This window comes from Heloderma suspectum, chromosome 2 (assembly GCF_057233095.1).
Source record: "Heloderma suspectum isolate Gila_16-S chromosome 2, 16-S_ref, whole genome shotgun sequence".
NCBI lineage: Eukaryota > Metazoa > Chordata > Lepidosauria > Squamata > Helodermatidae > Heloderma > Heloderma suspectum.
In genome coordinates this window covers 298,462,901-298,486,826 of record NC_139459.1, presented here as the reverse complement: position 1 = coordinate 298,486,826, position 23,926 = coordinate 298,462,901, and the positions used below count along the sequence as shown (strand labels likewise).

General features: G+C 41.5%; 1 protein-coding gene across 1 annotated transcript in view; it reads right to left on the bottom strand.

Annotated features, from left to right (window-relative positions):
* The window catches only part of CACNA2D3 (calcium voltage-gated channel auxiliary subunit alpha2delta 3), an 821,063-nt gene that overhangs the window by 3,032 nt on the left and 794,105 nt on the right, over positions 1-23,926 (bottom strand). The window contains exon 36 of the mRNA XM_084829826.1: positions 463-575. Coding sequence (XP_084685952.1) covers positions 463-575 — 113 coding nt within the window. The remainder of the gene's footprint in view (positions 1-462; positions 576-23,926) is intronic.

The following is a 23,926-nucleotide window of genomic DNA, read 5'->3' as shown; positions in this document are numbered from 1 at the left end:
TTTTACCATTTAGAGAGAATATCTAGTCTAGCATAGCAACAGTATCTCAAATGAAGTGTCATTATTTCTGCACAGAAAGGGTAAAATATATCCAGCAAATACATTTGATTTCTCAAATAGGGATAGTTTTGTATACTCCCTAAATTACATAATTTATTGAATTCACAATGAGCATTCAAAATTTGGAGTTCTGTACCACTTGTTTTTGTTAGTTTGTTTTGATGTTTACTTGCAGTAAACTAGCAGACCAGATCTGGATCCAGATTTAGTCATACTTAGAGCAGACCCATTGAAATCATTGGAACTTATGTTAGTCATGCCAAACATAAATCCCATTGATTTCAGTTGTTCCACTCAAGTATGACTAAGGCTGGGTTGAACTACATAATGTTAGCATTGTTTACTATAAGTGCTCTTTACATTGCTTGTTTCAGTCCCAGCCATTGTCAAAGTAAAGGATATACCTTATTTCAATTGGTTCCATGGTAATTGGTGAAATTGACTCACATTCGCATTCATTACTTACTACTACCATGAAGAGATTGCTGTTTTGAATTTGCTGGATAACAAAGGACCTGTGGGCACAGAATCATTAATTAATAATAATAATAATAATAATAAAGCCCTAATTCAGAGAACCATGTAAAAGGGTGGCAAGCTGTTCTCTCAATTATAAGCTTGGTGTGCAAGTGGATATTGGAAAAACTTCCATTCATTACAAGATTTCTGGATATCAGTTCCACTCGCCCCATGTAAGTTTTTTGTGTACCTGATTGTACAAAATTTTTGTACACCAGCAGAATTGTCTGCAGAAATGTTCTTCCACAAATGGATTGTGTTTACTGGATCTGGGTAACTGTCAACCTACTGAGTGACCCTTTTGTGTCATACAAGACAGTATTATGAAGTAAGCTTTGTTCTGTATAAGTGCCACTGATTTCCATGGCAGATACATAAGCAGAGGTTCCATCAACATTGGATGAGTTGAGATGACTTCCACTCACACAATAGGAATTCCCTTCCTTTCTTTTCTCCAAGCCCTCCAAACTGCTCCACAGGGACCCCAACTACTGGTGGACAGACACCATTGGATACAACCCCATGAGTTGGATCCAGAAACCCCATTACACACTCAGAAGGATATTGCTGGTGGAACGGGACTCCCATGCCCTCTCCTTTCCCTCCCTGCAGCCTCCCATGCACCCTCCAAATCTCCTCCAGAGGAAGGAGAAGATGTGGATGCCCCATTCCAGCAGTGGAACCTTTCTGCATGTGGGATGAAATTTCTGGATCCAACACACATTTAATTCTCACATTGGGATCAACAAAAGCACCTGAGCTGGATCATGGTCCTATAGTGCAATCTTACATATGCATGTTTACTCAGGAGTAAATCCGACTATGTTCAATGGGGGCTTACTCCCAGGTGAGCGTGCGTAGAATTGCACCTTTGGTCTCTAAGGTAGCACAGTATTGTGTCTATTTAGCCACAACCTTATTTTAAAGATTAAGGGTATATGTCCATGTTTTTGGAAGGAGTTAATTGTGGCTATTATTAACAGAAGATAGAAGAGAAACTTTTTTCAACTGTATGTATATTTTGGTCCGTGTCACTTTTTAATGTAGTACATGCAGGAAAAAAAAAATTATACATCATAAACTGCCCATAACAGATCAATATCAGCAACTCACAAACTGTGTCTGATATCAAAGTTTCCTCTAAAAGGTTGTTCTCATTCTGTATGAAATGCGGACTGAGATGAGATACAGACACTGGAGCTCTTTCAGAGAGGTGCATCCCAGTGTTCTCCTCAGTGGTACTGTGGTGTGGTCTACTTCTGTGCTAATCTTTACATCAGCTCAGTATAACATGCTGTGACACGTAACGCCACTGAATCAAGAATAGAGGTTTTCAGTTTGGTGGTCTGGCAAGGAAGGATGAAGTTAAATGAGGACTTGACCATGTGTAGCTGTGGACAAAAGCATATTTCCACTCAGACGTCTCTACTTAAAATACATATTGTCTTACTAAGAAAATGCTCTGCTTTTTCCAAAAAACACAGAAAACAGGAGGAGGGGGGAGGACGTGCAAGGGAGGTAGGAGTCTTTGAACCAGCTCTGGGAAAGAAACAACTGGGAAGTCTGCAATTAAAATATCACCAACAGAAAGATTAAATGTTTCTTGGTATTCTTGAAACTTACTGAACCTCCATTAAAATTACACTTACTGAGATCTGTAATCTGTTAGCTTTAAGATGCTAAACACAATGTGCATTTACGGTATCACACACAAGGGTTGAACTTTCTAAAGAAGCCTACAAGCAGCTGGACCATGTAGCAAGGCTGAAGTCACTGTTAACGGAGCAATCTGTGGCTTATGCGGATTTTGTGTGTGGGAGAAAAGGGGCCAATAAAAAGGAAAGGAGGAAAGTTCTTTAACAGAAAATAACAACTACATTTTATGTATGATGATATCTCAGAGCATTATAAATAAACTAGATCCCAAGGGGAATAAATGCAATTCTAATTTATCCATTTCGGGAACTGAAACAACAGATCCTACACACTGCAGCATATTTTATAAGGTTTGTACATGTAAAATTAGGTCACGAGAAGCCTGAAAGGAGATTCTCTGTAGTGTTAATACAATTGCTGTTTGCATGAATTGCTCATGATTTTTGAAGAGAGTAATTTTAGAGGGGGGAGGGAAAGAGGAAATTGGGGGAGCAATTTGAGGTCCGACTGCAGTCTTGTATTATGTACCCCACCCCATATCAGGAAACACTCCCAGGAACATTCAAACATGCGAGGAATGGGAAGGCAACAAATACTGACAGGGTGTCTCACATTGCCTGTGCTATAGGTTTATTGTAAGGGCTCTGTACTGATATATATTCAACCTCTTCCTGGAATTTCGCCTTGTATGGTGGAACCAAGAAACGTGATAAGGCAGAAGAATCTAAGTAGTTTTCGGGATATGCTTCAGAGCAACTTTCTCCTTTGTTCAAATGCACAATGGGTTTCAGGGAATATATTCCATTCTCTTCGATGAAGCTTAGTCCGAGTTAAGCATGCGTAGGACTGCAGCCTTAAAGACAATGGTTCTCCAGCAATCTTAGTGAGGAACTGGTTTCCAGTGAGCACTTCATTTTCAAGAGAGCTCTTATATATCTGAATCAGCAAGTACCTGTACAAGAGTCTCTGGAGACAAAAATAAGCTTCTCAGCTTGGTCTAGACCTTAAAATGTGTCCTACTAAATCTCTTACCAGATCACTTATTTCTCCAGCTCAATACCTACAACATTCAATGGGAGGGAGGGAGGGATCAGTCTATTTCCAGCCCATGTCAGTTTCACATGTGTTCATTCTTACATCTGTTCCATCCCATTTCCACATCAATTTGCAGTATCATGTGAAGCTTCTCATATGTTTTCACAAAACATACAGTTTTGTATGCATTTTACCTTAGAAAAATATTTTTGTATGCAATTTATCCTAAAATCTGCATTTTTAGGCATTTAAACCTAAAATATGCTTTTAATGCACATTTTCGTATGTATTTTAAGCCAATGTATTTCCAAATTCAGGGATGTGTGAAAACCAAAGGATAACTGCATTCTGACCAACATATTAGTCCAGGAAGAGCAAATCAGATCTTTTCACTTAAAAACTGGACTGAATGAAATCCTCAGACAGCACTAATTAATGGCTTTTGCCTTTTCAGAACAAGAAAGCATTAAATATAAACATCCATCTCCCCTCCCTGCTTCATCAAAAACTGGATTCAGATAAAACATTCATTCATATAACGGTTACTCTTATTCACAGCCAGTTCCATCCTCTTGACAGAACTCCTTCTACATGATGAAGAAAAATGTATCCTGGAGAAAGCCAAAATAAGAAGGAGGGCTCAAAAGACAAATACATAGTTTATTGATCCCAACCTCTGGACTTTTCCAGTTGATTCATTCTCCAAAGTACATACTTTTAGAAACTAATAAGTATTGTCATAACAATAATGACAGCTCACCTTGTCCTCCATGTTTTGCTAGAATAATTAAGGCTATAATCCCATACACACTTACCTGGGAGTAAGGACCACTAAATTCAATGGAGCTTACTTCTCAGTAGACATTTATAGGAGGGCAATATAAGTCTCCTACTCCTTTGCTCAATCTGATAGTCAAGCTTTACAAATGATGCATCTGGATATCAGCTAACCTTCCTCAGCTCCAGCTAGGGATGTCAGAGAAATCCTAAACAGATTCAAATGAGCTCAGATTTGTATGAATAGGACCTGTGGATTCCACTGCGGATTGGCTTTTTCCCAGTCATGCAGATTCCACGGACTTGTGGACCCATTTTTCACTTCTGGGGTGGATTTGTGCTAATGTGCACTTGCACAAATGTGTTGATTCACATTAAATAATGTTCCTCAGCACAACTTCACATTACCCGATGCAGATTAGTGCATTTGCACAAGTGCATCTGAGCGCTAATGGGAATTAGTGCAAGTAGAATGAATGTTTGTTTTAAAAAATCTGATTCTGTCAATGAGTGGATGATGGAAAGAAAGATGCCTGATAATCTGCGAAAAACTGACGGAACAGATTTAACAAAATCCATATATACCTAGCTCCGGCTGATCCCAGTTAGCACTGCAGCACCATAGACCAGAATGAATCTGATTCCCACAACTGGGTTGGCAGGTCATTAGCATCAGAGCTGAGCTTTCTTCACCTTCTCTCAGGGCTATCTCATTTGACTGTGACAGTGGTTTTCTCATATAATAAATAGACCACACACAGACCACGTGCTGCCTATGAATATAAAACTGTCGAAAATGTAGATAAAACCTTTTGGATTTTCTCAAGACACTCTTATCACTAAGTTTTCATATGTGCATAATTTAACCAAGTATTGGCTTCTTCCCCATTCCTGTAGCCTAATCTTGACATGAAGCTGTAATGGTGAATTTGTTTGTAAGCACAAAAGGCAGTTCTACACTGGATCATACGCAAAGGATTAGGTTGTCACTGTCGGATGTGGATGAAAGACGTTGCTGGAGCAATGCTCAGTTTATAATCTCCAGTGTGCAATTCATCAGAGAAATTTATGCTCCCCTTCTGCTTAGTAGAGCAGCAGGTCACTGTTCCTCTGAATATATATTATTCAGAAATATGCAGTGGGTTCTCATTCAATAGATTGACTTCAAACAGTTATAATGCCTGGAACTGACTACTGAGATATACCACATGGAATGCTTTCTGATCCAATTTGGCAAAAATCAGGCAATCAGTTATGCTGCACATGGCAACATCCACAAACTGGCAGTGGGAGTCCCAATATCAGTTCTGGACATGGCTGGACAACCATGGCACTTAGGGCTACCAGGGCCAGATTCTTGTGCCGCTGAGAGTGGCATCAGAGGGAGCATTTTCTCGGGTGTGGCTCATCCTATCAGTGTAGCACTTCTAATGAAAAAAGCTGCCACTAGCAAAATGTTGCCTTCTATGCAGCTCTTCCAAGGTACATGAGCTAGGGATGGGAGCTAATTTTGTTCAGGTGTGTTTTGATAAGAGCTTCCCAAATGCACACTTTCCAAATCAATATGCCAAACAGAATGCAGTAATCTTTTGGTCATCACACTTCTCAGAATTTGTTCAGAATTCTCTGAACAAAAAATGCTTACCAAAATGCAGATATTAGGGGAAAGTGCACACAAAAATGCATATATGGGGGGTGGGGAGAACCAAAAATTATATAAGGGAAAAAGCTTGCAAAATAATGTGTACATTAAGCAAAACTGCATACAAAATGTGCATATAAGGAGAAATGTACATGAAAAGGCATATGAATTTTCATGTAGTTTTTTTAAAGTTGCAAACTGATTTGGAAACATGATGGAGTGACCTGAAGGTTAGAAAAATAAGAAACGGAGAGACACTGAAATGGACAGATTCATCCATACCTAGAATGAGCCTTCTCAGGGCCTGTACACTGCAGCTGTACTGTCATTGTACACTCATGAAAGTGTGAGCAGTGCCCCCCTGATCACACATTTGTAACAACAACAGTTTTAGATCTGCTAGTGTCCATCTCCCAGGGAAATAAAGGAGAAGCAATAGGGCAGGGAGAATTAGAAGCTATCTAGATAGAAACATTCTTCTTAATGTCCTATCCGCATTGTGTATTTTCTCTGTTTAACACCTGGAAGGATGCCTGCACATGAAAAACCTACTATTAGGAGAGAGAGGAAGTGGCAATGTTTCCCAAAGCTGCAATGGGACAGGTAGCAGAACTAGTAGAAGGGAACTCCACTCATGCGTCTGATTTCGGCTAGTTCCGGGGCTGGTCCAGGGGTTGGCTTCCTGTTGCACTAGTGGTGGGTCCCACTGGCACAACACAAACAGTGGAGGCTCAGTGGCAGCACTGGATACTGCCCCATTATTCCCATTTTCAGATGGAGATTAAGTGGTTTGACAGGAGCACCCAAATCAGTTGAGAAGATGCCACAGTTTGACCTACACTGTGGACTCTAGCTATGGCTTACACTGGTTTTATAAAGTCAACAAATACATTTGCAATTTTGCCTACTTTTGAAATATAGGAGGAAAATGAGAACAACAAGAGATAGCATTTCAACAGCTTCAAGGAAAATAATAATTAAAATGATCTTTCAAATTAAAAAAAGATTAAGAAAAATGTGTTCTTCTTTCAAAAGATCCTTCTACTCTCAGATTTTGAGGTACTCTGGGACTTTAAGGAAAAGTGTGCTCTGAACCACCTGCTGGGCTGGGATACCATTTATGTCACTAGCAATATGCGAGAAAAGTCTCAGTGAAAGATTAAGGGTTCTTTTATTGTACTGTAAAACTGGTCTAAAAATCAAAAGGTCTACTGTTGAATATTTATAGTGAATGTCTCATAACAGAGCTCTTTTGAAGTGAAGCAACATAATAAAAAATGTGAGCCTCTGTCTTTTACAACAGTGTCATTGTCAATATCATCATCAACTGCCATTCATGGTAAGGCAAATATCATGATTTATAGCAAGAGCTTGCCAAGAGTCTTAGGGCACAATCCTATCGAGATAGGCGGCTGCCTCTGAACTCAGAGGTGACTGGCTATCCAAAGTAGGGCAGGAAAAGTAAGGGGGGGATCGTTCCCTCCGCGCTTCTCCTGCCCTGGTTTTTCTGCTAGACAGCAGATTGCAGCTGTTTAGCTGCGGGAGGGCGGAGCAGGGAAGGAGGCTGCCGGACAAGACACTGGATGTGTCCTACAGGCTGCTACGCTCTCCCCACCCTGGAACACCCTCAGGCATGCCCTGCTCCTCACTCCTCTTGTGAATGTGGAGGACGGGGCTGTTCCACGCTGCCTCAGAGGCAGCGCAGAAGTGGAGGTCCAAGGTCAGTTCCTGGAAAATGGCATATCCCATGGCCATCTAGCCGCAGCCTAGCAGCCATAGGATTGCTCCCTTACAGACTTCTCCACACATAAAATACAATAAATTGCTATGGTCCTTATCTTTTGAAGTAATATTTAAACATCCCTAATCATCAACACTCATTTGAATCCACCCTCTCAAATTTGGATCAGCGAATTTCCCATCCAAAAAACATTTTCCCATTGCACTAGTTAGGTTACACAAGCATAGGTTTACACTAGTGCAACATCATTAGCATTGGTGCTGGGATGCCACTGGATACTACACTTTTAAGGTCAGCACTTTTGAACTGGTAGCATGCTGGTAACCAGTGCCACTGGAACCACATTGGGTGATATGATCAGAGCACCTCAAATCAGAAAAAAACTGGCTGCTGTGTTCTGGATGAACTGAAAATTCCAAACAAGTTGCAAAGGTAGGTCCATGTAGTCATAATCAATTTATTTGTATACTGCATTTTTCACAATACATGGTGCTCAAAGTGGTTCCCAGAACAAACAAGGTCACCATAATGCAACATTAACTCAGTTACATTTAGGGCATGTTGCAATAACCTAATCTGGGTGTAATTAGGGGATGAATTACCAAGGCCAGGTACATTATAATACAGTCATTGAATCTGGAGCTGCTTGGATTCAATTTCTAAAAATATTTGCTTATTTTTAATAAAGCGAAAGCTTCCAAACTGCCCTGGACAATTATTATGCAAAATGTGGGCTGACTGTTGGAGGCCCTAGGGTGACCACTTATGTATTGCCAAAAAAGAGGTTTGGTAGTTGTGCATTTTGATATTCTATTATTCCCATGGCAACATGAGCCTTTGCTCTGATCTAACAATCCCTAATTTTAACACACACACTCGCATGCCACAGGTGTGGCCCTTACATTTAGAAGCGAACCTGTGCAGTGCCACTCATCATGAGAGGTTGAGAGAGAGGGAGGGCCCATGGACAGCACAGTGCCAAATAAGGGATATGTCTGGAGAACATGCTTTGGCAAGGGAACGAGGAGAATGACATATGCTAATTTATATGCAAGGATGAAAATTTAAAGATAATGGTTATTATAATTAAAATAGAAATGTAGTACAAAGACTACAGGTCCTCCCTCAGTCTGCTGTCCAGGTACTAGCTGGTGACAGGCACCTGTAGACTTGATGACATGGGGGGGGCATCCGGGGACATCCCTTGGATGCACCTGACCTCGTCTGATCTCGGAAGCTGAGCAGGGTCAGCCTGGGTTAGTACTTGGATGGGTGACCACCTGGGAATCAGGCTTCCTGCATTGAGCAGGGAGTTGGACTTGATGGTCTTGTAGGCCCCTTCCAACCCTATGGTTCTATGATTCTATGAAATTTTAAAAGTAAGGCCAAGTTGAATTGCACTAAGGAAAAGAGGGGCTCTCCTTCCCACGACATTTACAGCTCTATTGCTATAGCAGTGAGGGCAAGAAGCCTTCCTCCCCAATCTTGCTTTTGAAAGGCACCAGCAGCACCATGATTTGGGCCGTTTTGATATGTGCACTTCCTGTTGCAGCTAGGAAGACATACTGTACTGGAAATACAGCAACAACAGAAGCAAAGAAACCTTTATACATATGACTGTACATAATGACAAGCAATGAGTATGTGCACCACTCCTGGGTGTGTGAGGGCCCTTATATTTCATAGACACCTGAGATACATCCAGATGATGCTTTTTTCATACCATCACTCGTGTCTCGTTCACAGAATTTTACAGGAGATCTAGAGAACATCTTCCACTCATAACCCACCCACCATTTCCCTGCTGTTCTTTCCATCTTTTTTTACTACTATAGAAAATCCATTAAGGAGAAAAGATGGAATAGCTGCACAACACCTTCCCATTTGTAGTGCTAGGAGCCCTCTAACTGGAAGCACCTCAGAGCAACTCCTGTTATGTATGCCAAGTCAGTTTTGCAGCTTTTGTGAAAAGGAGCCTTTGAGGTATATGGGCTGATTTTCATAGGACCAGGATCCAAAGAACCAGGTGACCCATTTCATGAGCCAAAGGGATGTGAATGTTTCAAAACCAGATTGTACTATTAACACTGCTGTGGGGAGAGTAGAGACTTGTTGCTAAAAAAAAAAAAAAAAAAAAAAAATCCCATTAGGTGAGTGTAAGCCTTGTGGGTAGCTTTCTGGATCCTGGCTACAGCAGCTGAGAAAGTGCAGGGCTCATTGACTTCCTTGGGCATTATAGGTGCTCAGCACCTGTCAAAACAAGGCTTTTCCCCATGGGGCCTAGATGGGCAGCTATTTTTCAAGCATTCTATTTTAGCTTGCATTCTTTAGTGGTTACTACAGGATCTCATTTCATAGCTGTCACATTTTGATTTTTCCTATTGTTGGTTTAAGTATGAAAAAGAAAAAATGCACATCAGGAAATCATAAATGGAAAATGATGTACAGCCTATGCTCAAATATCTGTTACTCACATAATTGTTAGTTGCATAAACCAAACCCTAATGGAGTGGAACAAACTTTGACTGTTCAACATGCAGATATCTGTTGTTCTGATTTCCAACCTACATAATGTGTTTTCCAGGCTGCTGGCTATGTTTCTAACTCACATTTCTCTCATATCCACTTTATAAAAAAATATGAATGAGTGTAACATCTATATTGCTGTCATAAATTTGGCTGGTCATGTTTTTGAATAGTAGATGAAATAGAGGATGGAGCCTTCTTAGACAATTAAGAATAACAACATGTATGCCAGTAGCTACAGTCCAATGTACCTCAGCTTTAGATATATGAAGAGATAAATCTTCAAGCAAGATGAAATTGTGTGGCCAGGTCCATTCAACCATTCCCTTCATGCATAGATTGAATGGGGGGGGTGGAACCATGCTCAATGGCGCCACTTCATTGTCACTGCCATGCTGACACTGCGCCTTTGACTGAGTGTTCAGCGGAACATCTGAAAAGGGACACCTACACATGGACAGTTAATACGTGCATAGGCCCTCCATTCAGAACCCTGTGCCATCGGTATTCCCAATCATGTGGATGACCAATGCACATTAGCTTTATGCAGCACATCTATGCTCCTTTGCAGATGTGTTGCTGGACACTTGGATGTGAGACAGTGGGCAACTGGGGTGTGGCAATGTCAGGGAGAAGCTGGCATGGAGGGAACAATTGAATGGATCTCCTCCGGCTATGCGTAGCCCTTTTTTTCCTCTTGAAAAAGTGATTGGCTAAAGGTAGGAATGAACAGATGCCACATTTGCTTTCTTCCATTTTTTTCTTAATCTCAATTTCTTCTGTCCCATTTATGAAGAAAAGTGTGAATTTTTGCAAGTTCTTATAAAAAACAAAACAATTGAAATTCCAACCCATCTGCACTGGTCAAATGCGATGGGTACACTATTCCCAGCATGGGGAGGCCTATGTTGTACTTGCCCGACATGTAGCTGTTAAACATGAGGAACACGTCTGAAAAAAGAGGCAGCAGACCTAATTCAAGAGCACAAACATGGTTGAATACACAGGGCTCCAGGCACAGACTTTTAAGAGATAAGCACATGAAGAAGCCCTGTGCCTGGACGATGAATCTCACATATTCATATTCACGTTGCTGTCTCACATATTCATTTTCGTTTTGCAAATTTTGCATAAAATGTGTGAATTTTGGTAAGCTCTTATCAAAGAACAACCAAACAAAATTCTCACCCATCCCTAATTAAAGGTATAAAGCTTTATTATATTGACTAGGGAGGAGGACTGGAGCTTCTGTCACTGTCATGTCTTCCTCACTGCAAGAGTCACCCTGCTTGAGGTTACTGGGGGGTGGGCAGATCATAACATTAATTGCCGCTATAGAAGATATTACATGATCCACTTTGTGCCTTTTCTTTTCTAGGATAACATAGGAAAGCAAACCATCATTTCTATTGCTCCAATGGAATATGAGGACACGGGGAGTGGGAAATTGAGAGGCTGAGCAGGATAGGGGAGGCTCCATGCCAATGGTGCAAACACCCAACCTTTGCCCAAAATGACCAGTGATGAGAACTATCCCCCTCTGCCTCACAACACCCCCCTCCAACTGCCACAGGCTGGGGGTTGTGCATGTGATCTCCGGGCAAGGGCTAAATGTTTGTGGGGGAATGAAGCACACCCCTCCCCCATGATGGGTTCAGGGTCAAAGAGTAATAAGCTTCCTCAAACTCTGTCCTTCAGCTCTGAATCTCTCACAGGGGCTAAAGCTCACTAGATTTAGGAGAGGAACAAATACCATCCCCTCCATTACTGCAATTTCATATCAGATTCCTTCTTGTCATATATCTTTTTACTAAGCCAGTAGACAAATGAGTTATTAAATCACAGCCGATTATAAAAGTAAAAATAGAAATAGGAGATTTGGCCATTGCCTGAAATATCAGATAAACTTCATTTTAGAAATGGAGCTAAATACATGCATATCTTGTTTATAACCTCCATTGCTGTTAGCGGTGAGAGTTCTAGGTTCACATGACTGACATGAGGTCTCTCTACCCAGTATTATTGTTTTATGAACATTCCAACTACTTGAAATTTTAAAAAAGAACTGCCAGCACAAAAGACCTAGAGACAACAACCTGGGGCTGTTGATAGGAAGAAATTCATGGACAAAGAAAGTGGCAGCACTGTTGGTTGGTAGTCACACTGGACTGAATTCTTTGAACCAGCCATGTGTGTATATGCAAGAGAGAGGGGTATATAAATGAGGTCTGTGAATAATGTGGATGGGTGAGTATGCATAAGAGTGACTGGGAATGAACACTGCAGATAAAAAAACATATTTGCACATTTGTGTGTGTGTGTGTGTGTGTGTGTGTGGTCACCTCTATTTTTTAAAATCTGATCTTTCTTATTGTGAAGGCTTATCAGTGTGAATGAATATGAGGGCGATTTGCACTGTAACTCACAACCCCAAAGAGCTGGTACTTTGGGCAATAGTTTCACCATTTGCTATAGGAGATTTAAAAACAAAAAACAAAACCTAGTGTCAAGGGCTCCTTGGAGGGCTCTCTCAGTCTAATCCAGTAGCCAAGTCCAGACGCAGACAAAGGGATTCTTTTCAAAGCTTTATTCTTCTTTTACAACTTAACAACTCTACAGGTAGCAACTAGATCTGAGCAGCAGCATCCCTATGCCCTAAATTGGAACAGTTGGTCCCCGTTTGAAAGGGAATTACTGGCAGACCCCTGAACTTAAGGACTAGGGAGAGTCCCTCCCCTTTTCCCTTGGATCCTCTGGGCGCAACCGTTCTTTGAGCGCCAACTGGGCGCTACGCCTCCTTTCATTTGGCGCCGCTCTCTGTGTCTGCGCCGCGCATCCAACCAGTCTGCTATCGGTGCTGGGTCACTCCCTGGGCTGCTTTCTAATCCAGGAATGTTGGTGGGAGGAATCTCCGTCAGCAGCGGGCCCTGGGAAAAAGGGGCGTGCTCCTCTCCCAGGAGCGACTGCTCTTCCTCCGAATCAGAACTACTTTGGGATTCTATGGGCTCAGTGTCCACCCTGACACCTGGGATAATCTATCCTTTTGAAACTCATTCCTTAAACAATTGTGGTATTTTAATAGGGATATGCTTTCGTTTCATAACAAATGAAAATGTGACATAAATGAGGTCTGTTCTGTTTGAAATGAATGCAACGGAACGAATGAGTTCCAAATAGCAATCTATTGGTTTGCTCCCATTCGCTTCTGTCACTGTCATGTCTTCCTCACAGCAAGAGTCACCTGCTTGAGGTTCCTGGGAGGTGGGCAGATAGGAAAGGGAGTGGGGAGAGAGCACAGATTTTAGTGAAGTCTATTTTTAGACCAAGTCCTGCACAGTCACCAGCTGCTGTTCTAAAATAAATATGTAAGTTTCCAGGGATCAGTGGATCAACCTAGGGATGCTGTCTAACAAAGCATCTTAACCCAAACTAAGAAACAATCAAAGGGTATTTTAGATCCTGTTAGCTAAGGGCCAGCTCTCCCTTCTGTTTCCCTGACCAATTAGCTTATTTATGAAATGTTTTAGAACTCCCCTGCAAAAAGACTTCTTCCTGAATACCTCAGGGGTTCAATTCAAATATTATAATGTGCAGGGTGAAGGGGCTTCTCACACCTACTGCTAACATGTCCCTGACACATGCCTTTTTCTCCCACTCCAGCGGCGGAACATTGACACTGGTGGAGGTTTCTGGCTGAAGTTAGGATTCCCCCCTAAAGGTCTCATACACAGGAAAGGAGTATGATACCAAAGTATACTTATAATCAAAGACTGATTGTTAGAACATTAATAAAACAGTAAAGCAGTTTGATGCAATACATATAATACATTTCCTTGAAACTGTGAACCACTTTTACTGGACTATGAACTGGTGGTGGTGGTGGGTGTTTTTCCATTGTTGAAAATCTATTATAGGTTTACTAAAACCTCACATTCTTTGACATGCAGCATAGATATTACTGCAGATGTTAGACAATTCTGTATTTTTTCTTTTAATCAATAAAGCATTGCTAATAACTGAAAAGATTTATTATTAACTGAAATTAAACCTTGCCTAAATAAGGGCTAATTTACACAAATATCTAACTTCTTAAAGTTGGCTGAAACATACTTAAATTTTAATCAGTTTTCTTAATCCAAACAATTCCTCTCATCTATTTCTAATTCCTCTCATCTATAAAAGTCGCCTTGTGTTTAAAAATGATCTCCTCCCTATGTAAACTATAATCATTAGGTTAAATTTTTTCTGTGGTGTGTTACAAATGGAAACACATTCCTTGGACTTTTCAGCAATGCGGTATTATTAACATTTTACAAGAAGAAATATAGTCCATCAGATTGTGGATGGGGAAGAGAAAGGACTAGTCATGGCTAAGATCTCTTTTGCTTGCTTTATAAAACATCGAGTTTTTCCAAACTTTTTTTCCCTAAGTCTCCTTAGGAAAAAAACCACTGTCTTTCCTAGCTGTTTCCATGGAAGCTCAGAAAAACCAAACTGGGAGGAAATTTCGGCAAGCAGTATCTGCCAGTCCTAAGAGGTGGGGGCAACATTTTTGAAGAGGGACCGCTGGAGCCAGGAGAAGCCATGCAGATCTCTTCTTCACTGGACCAGATGCTCCTGAACATGGTCAGGGCTACCATTTCCATGCCCTGCTGGAGTTAATGGGATTGTTAGTTTTGTATGCTTCCTGATTCAAATTAATTTACTCTGGCCAAGTGTAAAGCCCCTCCTGGCTTCATCAGAGCAGCTTGCCAGCCACTGACTCCTTCTGTAAGGGTAAGTTGCTTGGGGTGGGGCGGGGGGGCGGGGACTGTCAGGGAGCACTGCCTGGTGGTGGCAAGAGCAACTACGAAATTGATCCAAACTTGGTTGGACTTGGGTCCAGCTCAAAATTGGCAGAGGATTTTGGAACTCAACGCCATCTCTAAAAGGCATATTCTAGGTATAACACACAACAAGAGTCAGTTATGGACCTCCTCATGCAACCTTTCTTGTTTCTACACGTATCATTAGAAATCTGTGAATGGCAAGCAAGGTTGGCAAGCCAAAGCAAGGGAGGAGAACACTCCTCCTCCTGCATGTCTGCCATTCTGGCAGGATGTTATCTTATTAGATACCATCCACTAGGCAAAGGCCCATCTGTAGCTGTTTTAGATGAATAAACAAAAAATAGAAGACAAAACTGCCAGAAAGAAATTGGATGTTATAAAGTTGTAAAGTCCTGTTTCACAGGAGAATAAACATGCCCTGCCAACATGTTTCTGCACCACACACAGAGAGACACACACTTAACATTGCCCCTCCCCGAAAAGACTTTCATAGAAACAACTCTGGAAATTGTCATGCTTTGTCCCTTCAACAACTTCTCCGTTTCACAGTTATATTAAATTGGTAAGCCAATTCTAGTCACATACACTGACATAAAATCCATGCAATGCAATTTGAGATATTACAGTGGCCCAGCAGTTTGGTACAGCCCATCAGAATTGTTTGGTGGTAATCCTAAGAAGCATATTTACTTAGAAGTCCTCATTAAATCGATAAGGCTTTCTTATGATTAAGCATAGTTAGAATTGGGTTATTTGTGATCAGAATTGGATCCATAAGATCCAAAACCATGAGATCAGAATTGGATCATAAAAGTGTAATGACTGATATCCTTAACCATGTTCATTCACATTATGGTGAATCACTGCCAAACTGTCCGAGTGCAACTAGATAACACAAGGTTAGAGTTTTATGCATGGTTAAATGGTTTGTACGCTGGATTCAAAATAGGTGTTTGAAGCCATGGTTTCACTGTGAGGATGCTTCAAATAGTTTTAACTGCCCATCGACAAAAAAAAGATCTACCTTATAAGAGTGTTGTGAGGAGGGTGGGGCAACCTTACCTTCAGAATTGGAGGGCTCTGATGTCATAACTTCCAGCATATCCAAAGCCCTTTTGGGCTTCTGCTGGAAAGGGGGGAAGTAAAGGAGGAGCAATGTTCCCATTTCTTACTTCTGTTCGTTTGTTTTTGCAAACCATTTCCCTCCCATTATCCCAATCCTCTCATTGTGCCAGTTGGTGTACATTTGGGGGGAACAGTCATCCCCTGATCAATAGTCATCCCCCATGCCACCCCGTCAATCCACTCCCTTTTCACTTTTCCAAGTATTGGACCTCCAATGTCAGGGAGGTGAGTGGTGTGGAAGTTTCTGCAGGGGCTGGGAGGGGAGGATCAGAGGTTGGAGCTCTCTCTGACCTTCAGCTGGGGTGGGGGGAGAACTGCTATCTCCAATGGCAGTGTCCCAGGGACACTAGGATCACATCATAAATGAAATACGGATTACAAGGCACTGTGTATAACTTCTAAAAAGTAGTATTACTAAAAAGCTCTCAATGGACAATGCTTGGTGAAATGGGCAAATACCCTGACCTGATATAAAGCAGCTTCCTAATATTGTAGCAATGATTATGATTGTTGAAATTTAGAGTTGAGGCTGCATATCACTGTATGATCATTTCAAACTAGAGATTGATGTATTGTACTGAAAAGTGATTGGCTGAAAGGATATGAAATGCTATGATAAAAAGATATATTGTTAATAAGAAAAAAATGGTTCTCCAGCCACAAAAAATAAAAAAAATGGAAAAGGAATGTATTTTATACTATTACAAAATATCCCTTTAAAGAATTTGTCATGTTTCAAATTATTATTTGTACATTAAGTACAAATACATTCAGAAACATTTTTTGCCTCCTTTGATCTGTAAAGCTCATTTAAGTCCTAGCATTTATGAAACCTTTCCAAAGTAAACATATAAAAGGAGGATCAGAGCTGACACATATAGATTTGTACAGCTTTGACAATTCATCAGAGATAGAAGTGACAAACAGATGTCTTGTGGATACTGAGATGCTCTGTTGTAGGCTTGATATTGGAGACCATAAATTACTCTAAGAAAATAGAGAGGCAGTAACAGAATGCTTTCTATTACTATTTTGACAGTGCCCAAGTAAAACAAGTTCAAAAGACAACAGAAAATGTGTTTCATTCAAATACTTTCACCTGTATTAAAGCTATGCAATTTTACAAAGTACACTGTATTTTATTAATATATATCTACCCTTGGAGAGAGTGTTAAGATCTAGGAAGAAAACACTTTTCAATCACATATTTCCAACAGCCCACAGAAACTCCTCAGATATATTATTCAAAAATTGCAATACATTTTTCCTGATTTAGATTCGCTAGAGCTGGGGGAGAAATTCATTCAGTTCACATGCTTATGCAAGCATACAAAATTCACACCACACGAACCTATACATGAACTGGAACACAGTTAAACATCAATATGCATACTTTTGTGATCAAAGTTTGCACATCAAAAACCTGCCTACAAAAATTCATATAGTACAGAAAAGTGAGCACAAGAATACTTTATTTTAGGGTTAAGTCACCTGCCAAAAATGTCTGTAATTTGAAAAATGCATTCAAACATGTGTACATTTTGAGAAATGTGCATAAAAATATGTAATGCAGGCTTTTAAACTATTTTCAAATGGATGTAGAAATGGGATGGAATGAACTTAACTTTGAGAAAATAAGCTACATTGAACTTCACAGATTCATCCATCTGTAATTTTCCCCCATGCAGTGGTTTTCAAACCACTGTCTTCCAAAAGAACAATGAACCCATAGTACTCAGACACTAAGTTCCCATGGAGACCAATGGACAGACAGGCAGTTCCACACACTGAAAATATCCTTCTTCAGGAGACTCACCTAGCATCACAGCTGAATGTGTCCAGATACTAAATTAAGACCTGGCTTTTTAGACAGGACTTTGGCACAGGCAGAATAGCGCTGATTGTTTACAACTCAAAGTATACAGCTCCAAACTATCAATCCAGCTTTCCCTACAAAGGCAGTGTATTTGGAGTCCACACATTGGTAGCCAGCTGGGTGTGACTGTCATTCCATGAGGTTGGCATGTTTATCTTGCCCAAGGTCCAGGCTGGCTTACCTATAACACACCTAAATGTTGTAACTATGTTAACACTTAACACTGGGGAAGAACCATAATCATACCTCAGTGGTAAAGCATCTACTTCACATGCAGAAAGTCCCAGGTTCAATCCCTGGCATCTCCAGTTACAAATCCATTACAAAGGATTCTCATGGAGATCCATTGCTAGAGAATACTGGGCTAGGTTTACAAATAATCTCACTTGATATAAGGAAATCTATATAAAACTAGATATAGTCAAGACTTAAAATCTCAACAGAAACGGTAGTTCCACTTCTCCCAGTCCCATTCTTTTCCTTACTTCAACTCCATTTCCTTCCTCCAGGCTCTCACCCCTTTTCTTGCCCCCTGTCCTATTTCCCCACTGGGTGCTGAGGTTCAGCTGGGTCCTGGTGAGTCAGTAGCTGAAGGTACAACAAAGGGGCAAGCCAAGCCAGGGTCCACAAACAGTCCTAGTCAGAGCCAAAAGAGCACATAGCAAAGCTGGGTAGTATAGACAAGAGGAGTTATGCAGAGATAGTAGTCAAATCCAGGCCAAGGTCACTTACACAGCAGGGGTCCAAGAAGAAGGCAGGATCCACAGACAGGTAGCTAGCTAGAGCCAGAGTCAAACACAGACATTGTTTCCAGAAACCTCTGTAAGCTCCTACTGGGCTTTTTATCCTGGAGCTGCCAGCACCCCACTAAAGCCCCAGCTGCAGTCATTCACTTCTATTACAGAGAGTCCTCCTCATGAGGAGGGCACTCTACTCATGAGGAATCCCTTTCCTTCTGAATAGACTTCTGCTAAATCTTGGCACTTCGTCAAGGTTTTCTGAGTTGGGCCAGCCACCTCTGGCACTGTTGCTCCCTGGGATGGGGGGGCACTCAGCCTCCTCCTCTGAGGCGGACTCCCCCTCTTCTTGAAGGACTGGGACCTTAGCAGACACCTCCACGGGCTCAGGCCCCTGTCACAGTGCAGGTCCTGGGCATCCTCCTCCACTGGGGCCTCTAACTTTTTCTCCTCAAAGGAGTCTTCCAATGGGGGCATGACACCCCCAACCCATATCTTCTGTAAGTTTATGCCCTCCATTTATCACCGAAACCCTCCCCCCAGTCTGAAAGACCTGATCATACCCCACAGTAGTAAAAACACATCGTCATATATCTTCCTCCCATTTTCTGAAGTTGGACTGGTTTCAGAAAAGGATACACACTATTTCTGATGGGCGCGGGGGGGGGGTAGCTCTGCTTATTTTCTGAGCCAAGCTAACATGTGCTGGGGGACAGTGCCCATTTCTAGTGCTTGCGAGTAGACACAATCCTCCAAATTACTTCTTTCCATCAATAGAAGCTATCATTCACAACATGAATTGTGTATGTTGTAAATTACGCAATTCAACATAAGTTATAGTAATCTACAAAGTTTGCTTTCTCTACGTGTGTGTGTGTGTGTGAGAGAGAGAGAGGGAGAGGGAGAGGGAGAGGTGAACCAGAATGTTCATTTAAGGAGGGTTTTCCCCACCTCTTTATACTGTGTAAAATTCACTCTTCGAAAACCTGTAGGGTTCCAAGTAGGACATAAATGGATTATCATTTTTAATAATGTATGTGGTTAGCTGATTTGTTTAAATATAATCAATATATTCTTTTCTTCTCCCCATAGGGAATTGAACTAAAGGTTTATTGAACAATTTGAATAAGATCAAGTATAGTGATTTGGGAAATCTCTACAGAGCAACAAATGCTAATATGCTTTTGCAGCTTATGATATTTCTCAGTTTTAAGTGGTTTATTTGAAAAAAGTACATTTTAATGCTTACAAGTAATTCTATTTGTGACACTAGTGTACCCAAGCTGGTACTGTTTGATTACAACATATGCCTTAATTTATTTATTTGATCAATATTGAATGAATACATTCAGTAGAAATTCATTTGAAATTAGGCATGAAAAATCTATACGAAATCTGTGGAAGTTACCCCCCTCCATCTATCCTGGATGAACACATACATACACACACACATAAACCAGCTTTCCAGTTCCACAAAAATGTCAATATAATCTGCCTACTTTTCAAGTCCAATGATGTAGAACAGTCTATATCTGTACATGAGACACTGTGCTTATACATACCTAAGCTAAATCTGTCCATTTATACATTTTTTAAAAATGGAATTTCATTTAATTACATAAGGCAATAAGCACTAGTATTATTTTTTTCCATCACAGATTGTTTATACCCTTCAGGGAAGTCATCATTTTACCTGACATGCTATAGTAATATTAGTATCAATGGTTTGTTCCTGATGCAGATTGAAGGCACTAATCATAGACATTTACCTTTAATGTGTGCAATAGCCCATCTTAAGATTCTAGGGTTTCCTTTTGAGTGTTATCCTATAATAAGTGGCAGCAACCTATGGACAAACTACACATTATAAGAGACATAGAGCTGTTCCTGTTCCACGTATCTCTGTTTATTCTTTATTGTGTCTAATGTACACATGTGATGTCATCACACTGCACAACTCCCCATTCCTGCCAACCAGTGAGGTGAGATGGGGACAGGAAATTGTGCAAAGTAATGACATCACATCACACACTGTTTATATTAGATGTTACAAGGAAGGCTGAATAGTGAACCATAGAGAGGTATCCACTCCATGCCTCTTATAAAATCTAGTTTGGTCCTTTGGGGTTGCTGCATTCAGTGGGATGGATCCAAGATAGGTATTCTGCCAGTGTATTCCACCACCATTGGTGGAACAGGACGTGCCTGACCTCTCCTGTCCCCTCAGCCCCCCATGTTGTCTCCAATCAGCTCCAGAGGACCCCCCAACTTCCTGGAGCAAATGTAAAAGATACAGAGTGGGCTGCAGGGGGAAGGAAAGGAAGGGAAGTCCCATTCCATTTCACCAGTGGTATCCTTCCATTGGCAGAATGATCTTGCATCCAACTCAATATACCTATTCCCAAGCCTCAAAGAATATATATCTAGGTCATATATTCCTTGAGCTAACAACTGAAAACACTTGCTGCCGGAATTTAATTAACTGATAGGGATGGCGGAGAATTTCTCCACGAATCTTCGGGAGGCCGAGCGCTGAGGCATTTGGCCCCCCGAAAGTGTTGGGGAAATTCTCCGCTGGCTCCCCGCCCCCCCCGGGATGGGACTTACCTTCAGCGAATGTCCCTCTCGGCGGCGGGTCCCGGTGGCGTTTCGGCGGCGTTTCGGAGGGGGCGGGGGCGGCGGCCGGTCTCCCGACCAGCTGCCGCCGCCGCCATTACAAAATAAAAAAGTAAAAAACAAACAAACCACACACCCATGATAGGCTACGTGACGATTTACGTAGCCCATCACGGCTTGATTTCCAAAGTCAGCCGTGATAGGCTACATAAATCGTTACGTAGCCTATCACGGGTTTTTTTTTTTGTTTTTTTTTACTTTTTCTTTCGCGGCCGGGGAGACAGGGTGCTTCTCCCCAGCCTGAATTTCGGCCGGGCGAGGCGGGGCGCCTCCCCCCTTGGCCTGAATTTTGGCCGGGCGAGGCGGGATGCCTCCCCCCCTCGCCTGAACTTCGGGGGGAGAAGCAAAGCGCCTCCCCCCCACCGCGAAAAAAGCTGCGGGACAAGGTAAGTCCCTTTCGTCCATCCCTATAACTGAAGTCCTATGCATGTTTAATCAGATGTCTGTCTGCCCCTCCCCCTTCAATACAATTTACTCCCTGGTAAGTGTGTTTAAGATGGCAGCCACAATCTGGGAAAACAGCTAATTACATTTGGAAAGAAATAACTTGTAATTTGCTCTGATTTCAGCTGGTTTGGATTTTTGAGTGTTGAACTTATTTTTCTGTGAAACTGGCATTGCCTGTACATTTGCTACTTCACCCCTTTAATCTCCTCATCACAAGATTGTAAAGACATTAGAATGCCTCTACATGGATCCCCACTAAGATTGGTGCTCTATAGCAGCCTTCCCCAATCTGGTATCTTCCAGATCTTTTGAAATACAACTCCCAGCAGCATGCAGGGATAATTTATTTGTAATTTGTATTTATTTAATTGATTTGATATGTACTCCGCCCTTCCTCACGAAGAGTCCGGGAAGGCTAACAACCTATATAAAACACAATACAACACATGCACACCATTAAATTCATAACTCTAAAATCACAAATATAGAATAAAACACATCAAAACCATTAGCACAATCAGCAGAAAAACAAATAGAGCACGTGTGTATCCTGCAAAAGCTTAAACAAATAAACATGTCCTTAATTGGCACCTAAATGTCAGCAGCATGCAGGGCAGCCAAATCTCTACCCAGTAGAGTCTACCAGAAGGGAGTTCTACAGCTGAAGTGCCACCACCAAAAATGTTCTGCCACATGTGGTAGCCCCACAGGCCACATTTCTCAAGGGCACCACAAGCAAAGCCGCCCTAGCTGATTTAAATCCTGGGTTGGTCAGTACTATGGAAGGCTGTCCTTCAACTACCTGGGTCTGAGTCATTTAGGACTTTGCACAAGTTAATTGGGCCAGTTAGCTCATTGGCAGTTAGTGCAGAGATATCAAAACTGGTGTGATATCTCACATCTCACTGCTCTTGTCAACACATTGGTGTCAGCATTCTGCACCACCTTCAGCTTCTGGACAGTCTTCAAGGGAAGCTCCAGAAAGAAGGCATTGCAGTAGTCCACTTGGGAAGTTATCAGAGCATGGTCTAACGTTGCCATGTTATCCAAGTCAAGGAACAGCCATAGCTGACAAACCAGCTGTAGTTGACTATACATACTCCCTGCCATTGAGGCCACCTGGATCTCCAGTGACAAGTTTGAATAAAGAAGTACTTCCAAAGTACATACCTACTCCTTCAGAGGGAATGCCACCCCATCCAGAACAGGACATCTACCTAATTCCCAGATGCAGGAACTACCTACCCACAGCACTTCTCTCTTATCAGGATTTAATTTCAGTTTATTGGCCCTCATCCATCCAGACTACCACTGCGTCCAGGTACCAGTCCAGCACTTGCACAGCTTCTCCTGATTCAGATGGAATGGAGAGAGAGAGTCGGGTGTCATCTCCATGTTGTTTATATCGCACTCCGGATTACATCCCCTAGCAGTTTCAAGATGGAACCTTGCAGGATCCAGGTATGGTGAAAGTTGAAGTCCAAAACATCCAGTGGGAACTAGGCTTGGGAAGTCTGCTCTATAATATTAAATCCAGATCCTTTAAGGACCCTGAACTCTGGAAGTAAAAAGCACAGGCACCTAGAGGCCTGTGATGAACTTCACAACATCAGGTCCCAATCCTAAAAGAAACTGATTGAAATTATTTTTCTTCAGTACAATTAGATAGCACCATACAATCTTTGGTCAAGAGATCTATGACCTTGTGAGACTCTTGGATGCCAGGAGAGAGGAGATGTTGTCTGCTTCCTCCCTTTCAAGCCTGCATATATCAAATCTTTCACAATTAACCTCTAATCTCTCCCAGACTTCAACTCTCTTTGATCACTTCTCTCCTCTCTTTTTCTACTTTCAGCTCCTCCTTTCTTCACCTGCATCCAACATGATTAGGAAACTACTAAATCACTTCCCCTTCCTCTCCACCTCTTCTCACAATCTGTCACATTAATTTAAAAATCATACCCCACAACCCACAAAAAATACGATGATCATCCTTTCCTACTGCATTATAAGAATTGTGTAATTGGAGACACCAACCCCTTCCTTCTCCCTTTACTCTTTGTAGATACATTTAGGAAATATACTAATTAGAAAGGGGTGAGAAATTTGCTCCATCATTTTTTTCTTTCTTAGTTTTACAGATTGACCCAATTCATACCTCCCCAACCTTTCAGTGAGGTGCGACAGAGTTGTGTTCCGAAACCTGCATTTTTGCAAGCTTTCTGATTCTGCTTCTCTCAGGAAAAATGAGCACAAAAAATGTATATTAGGGGAAAGTGT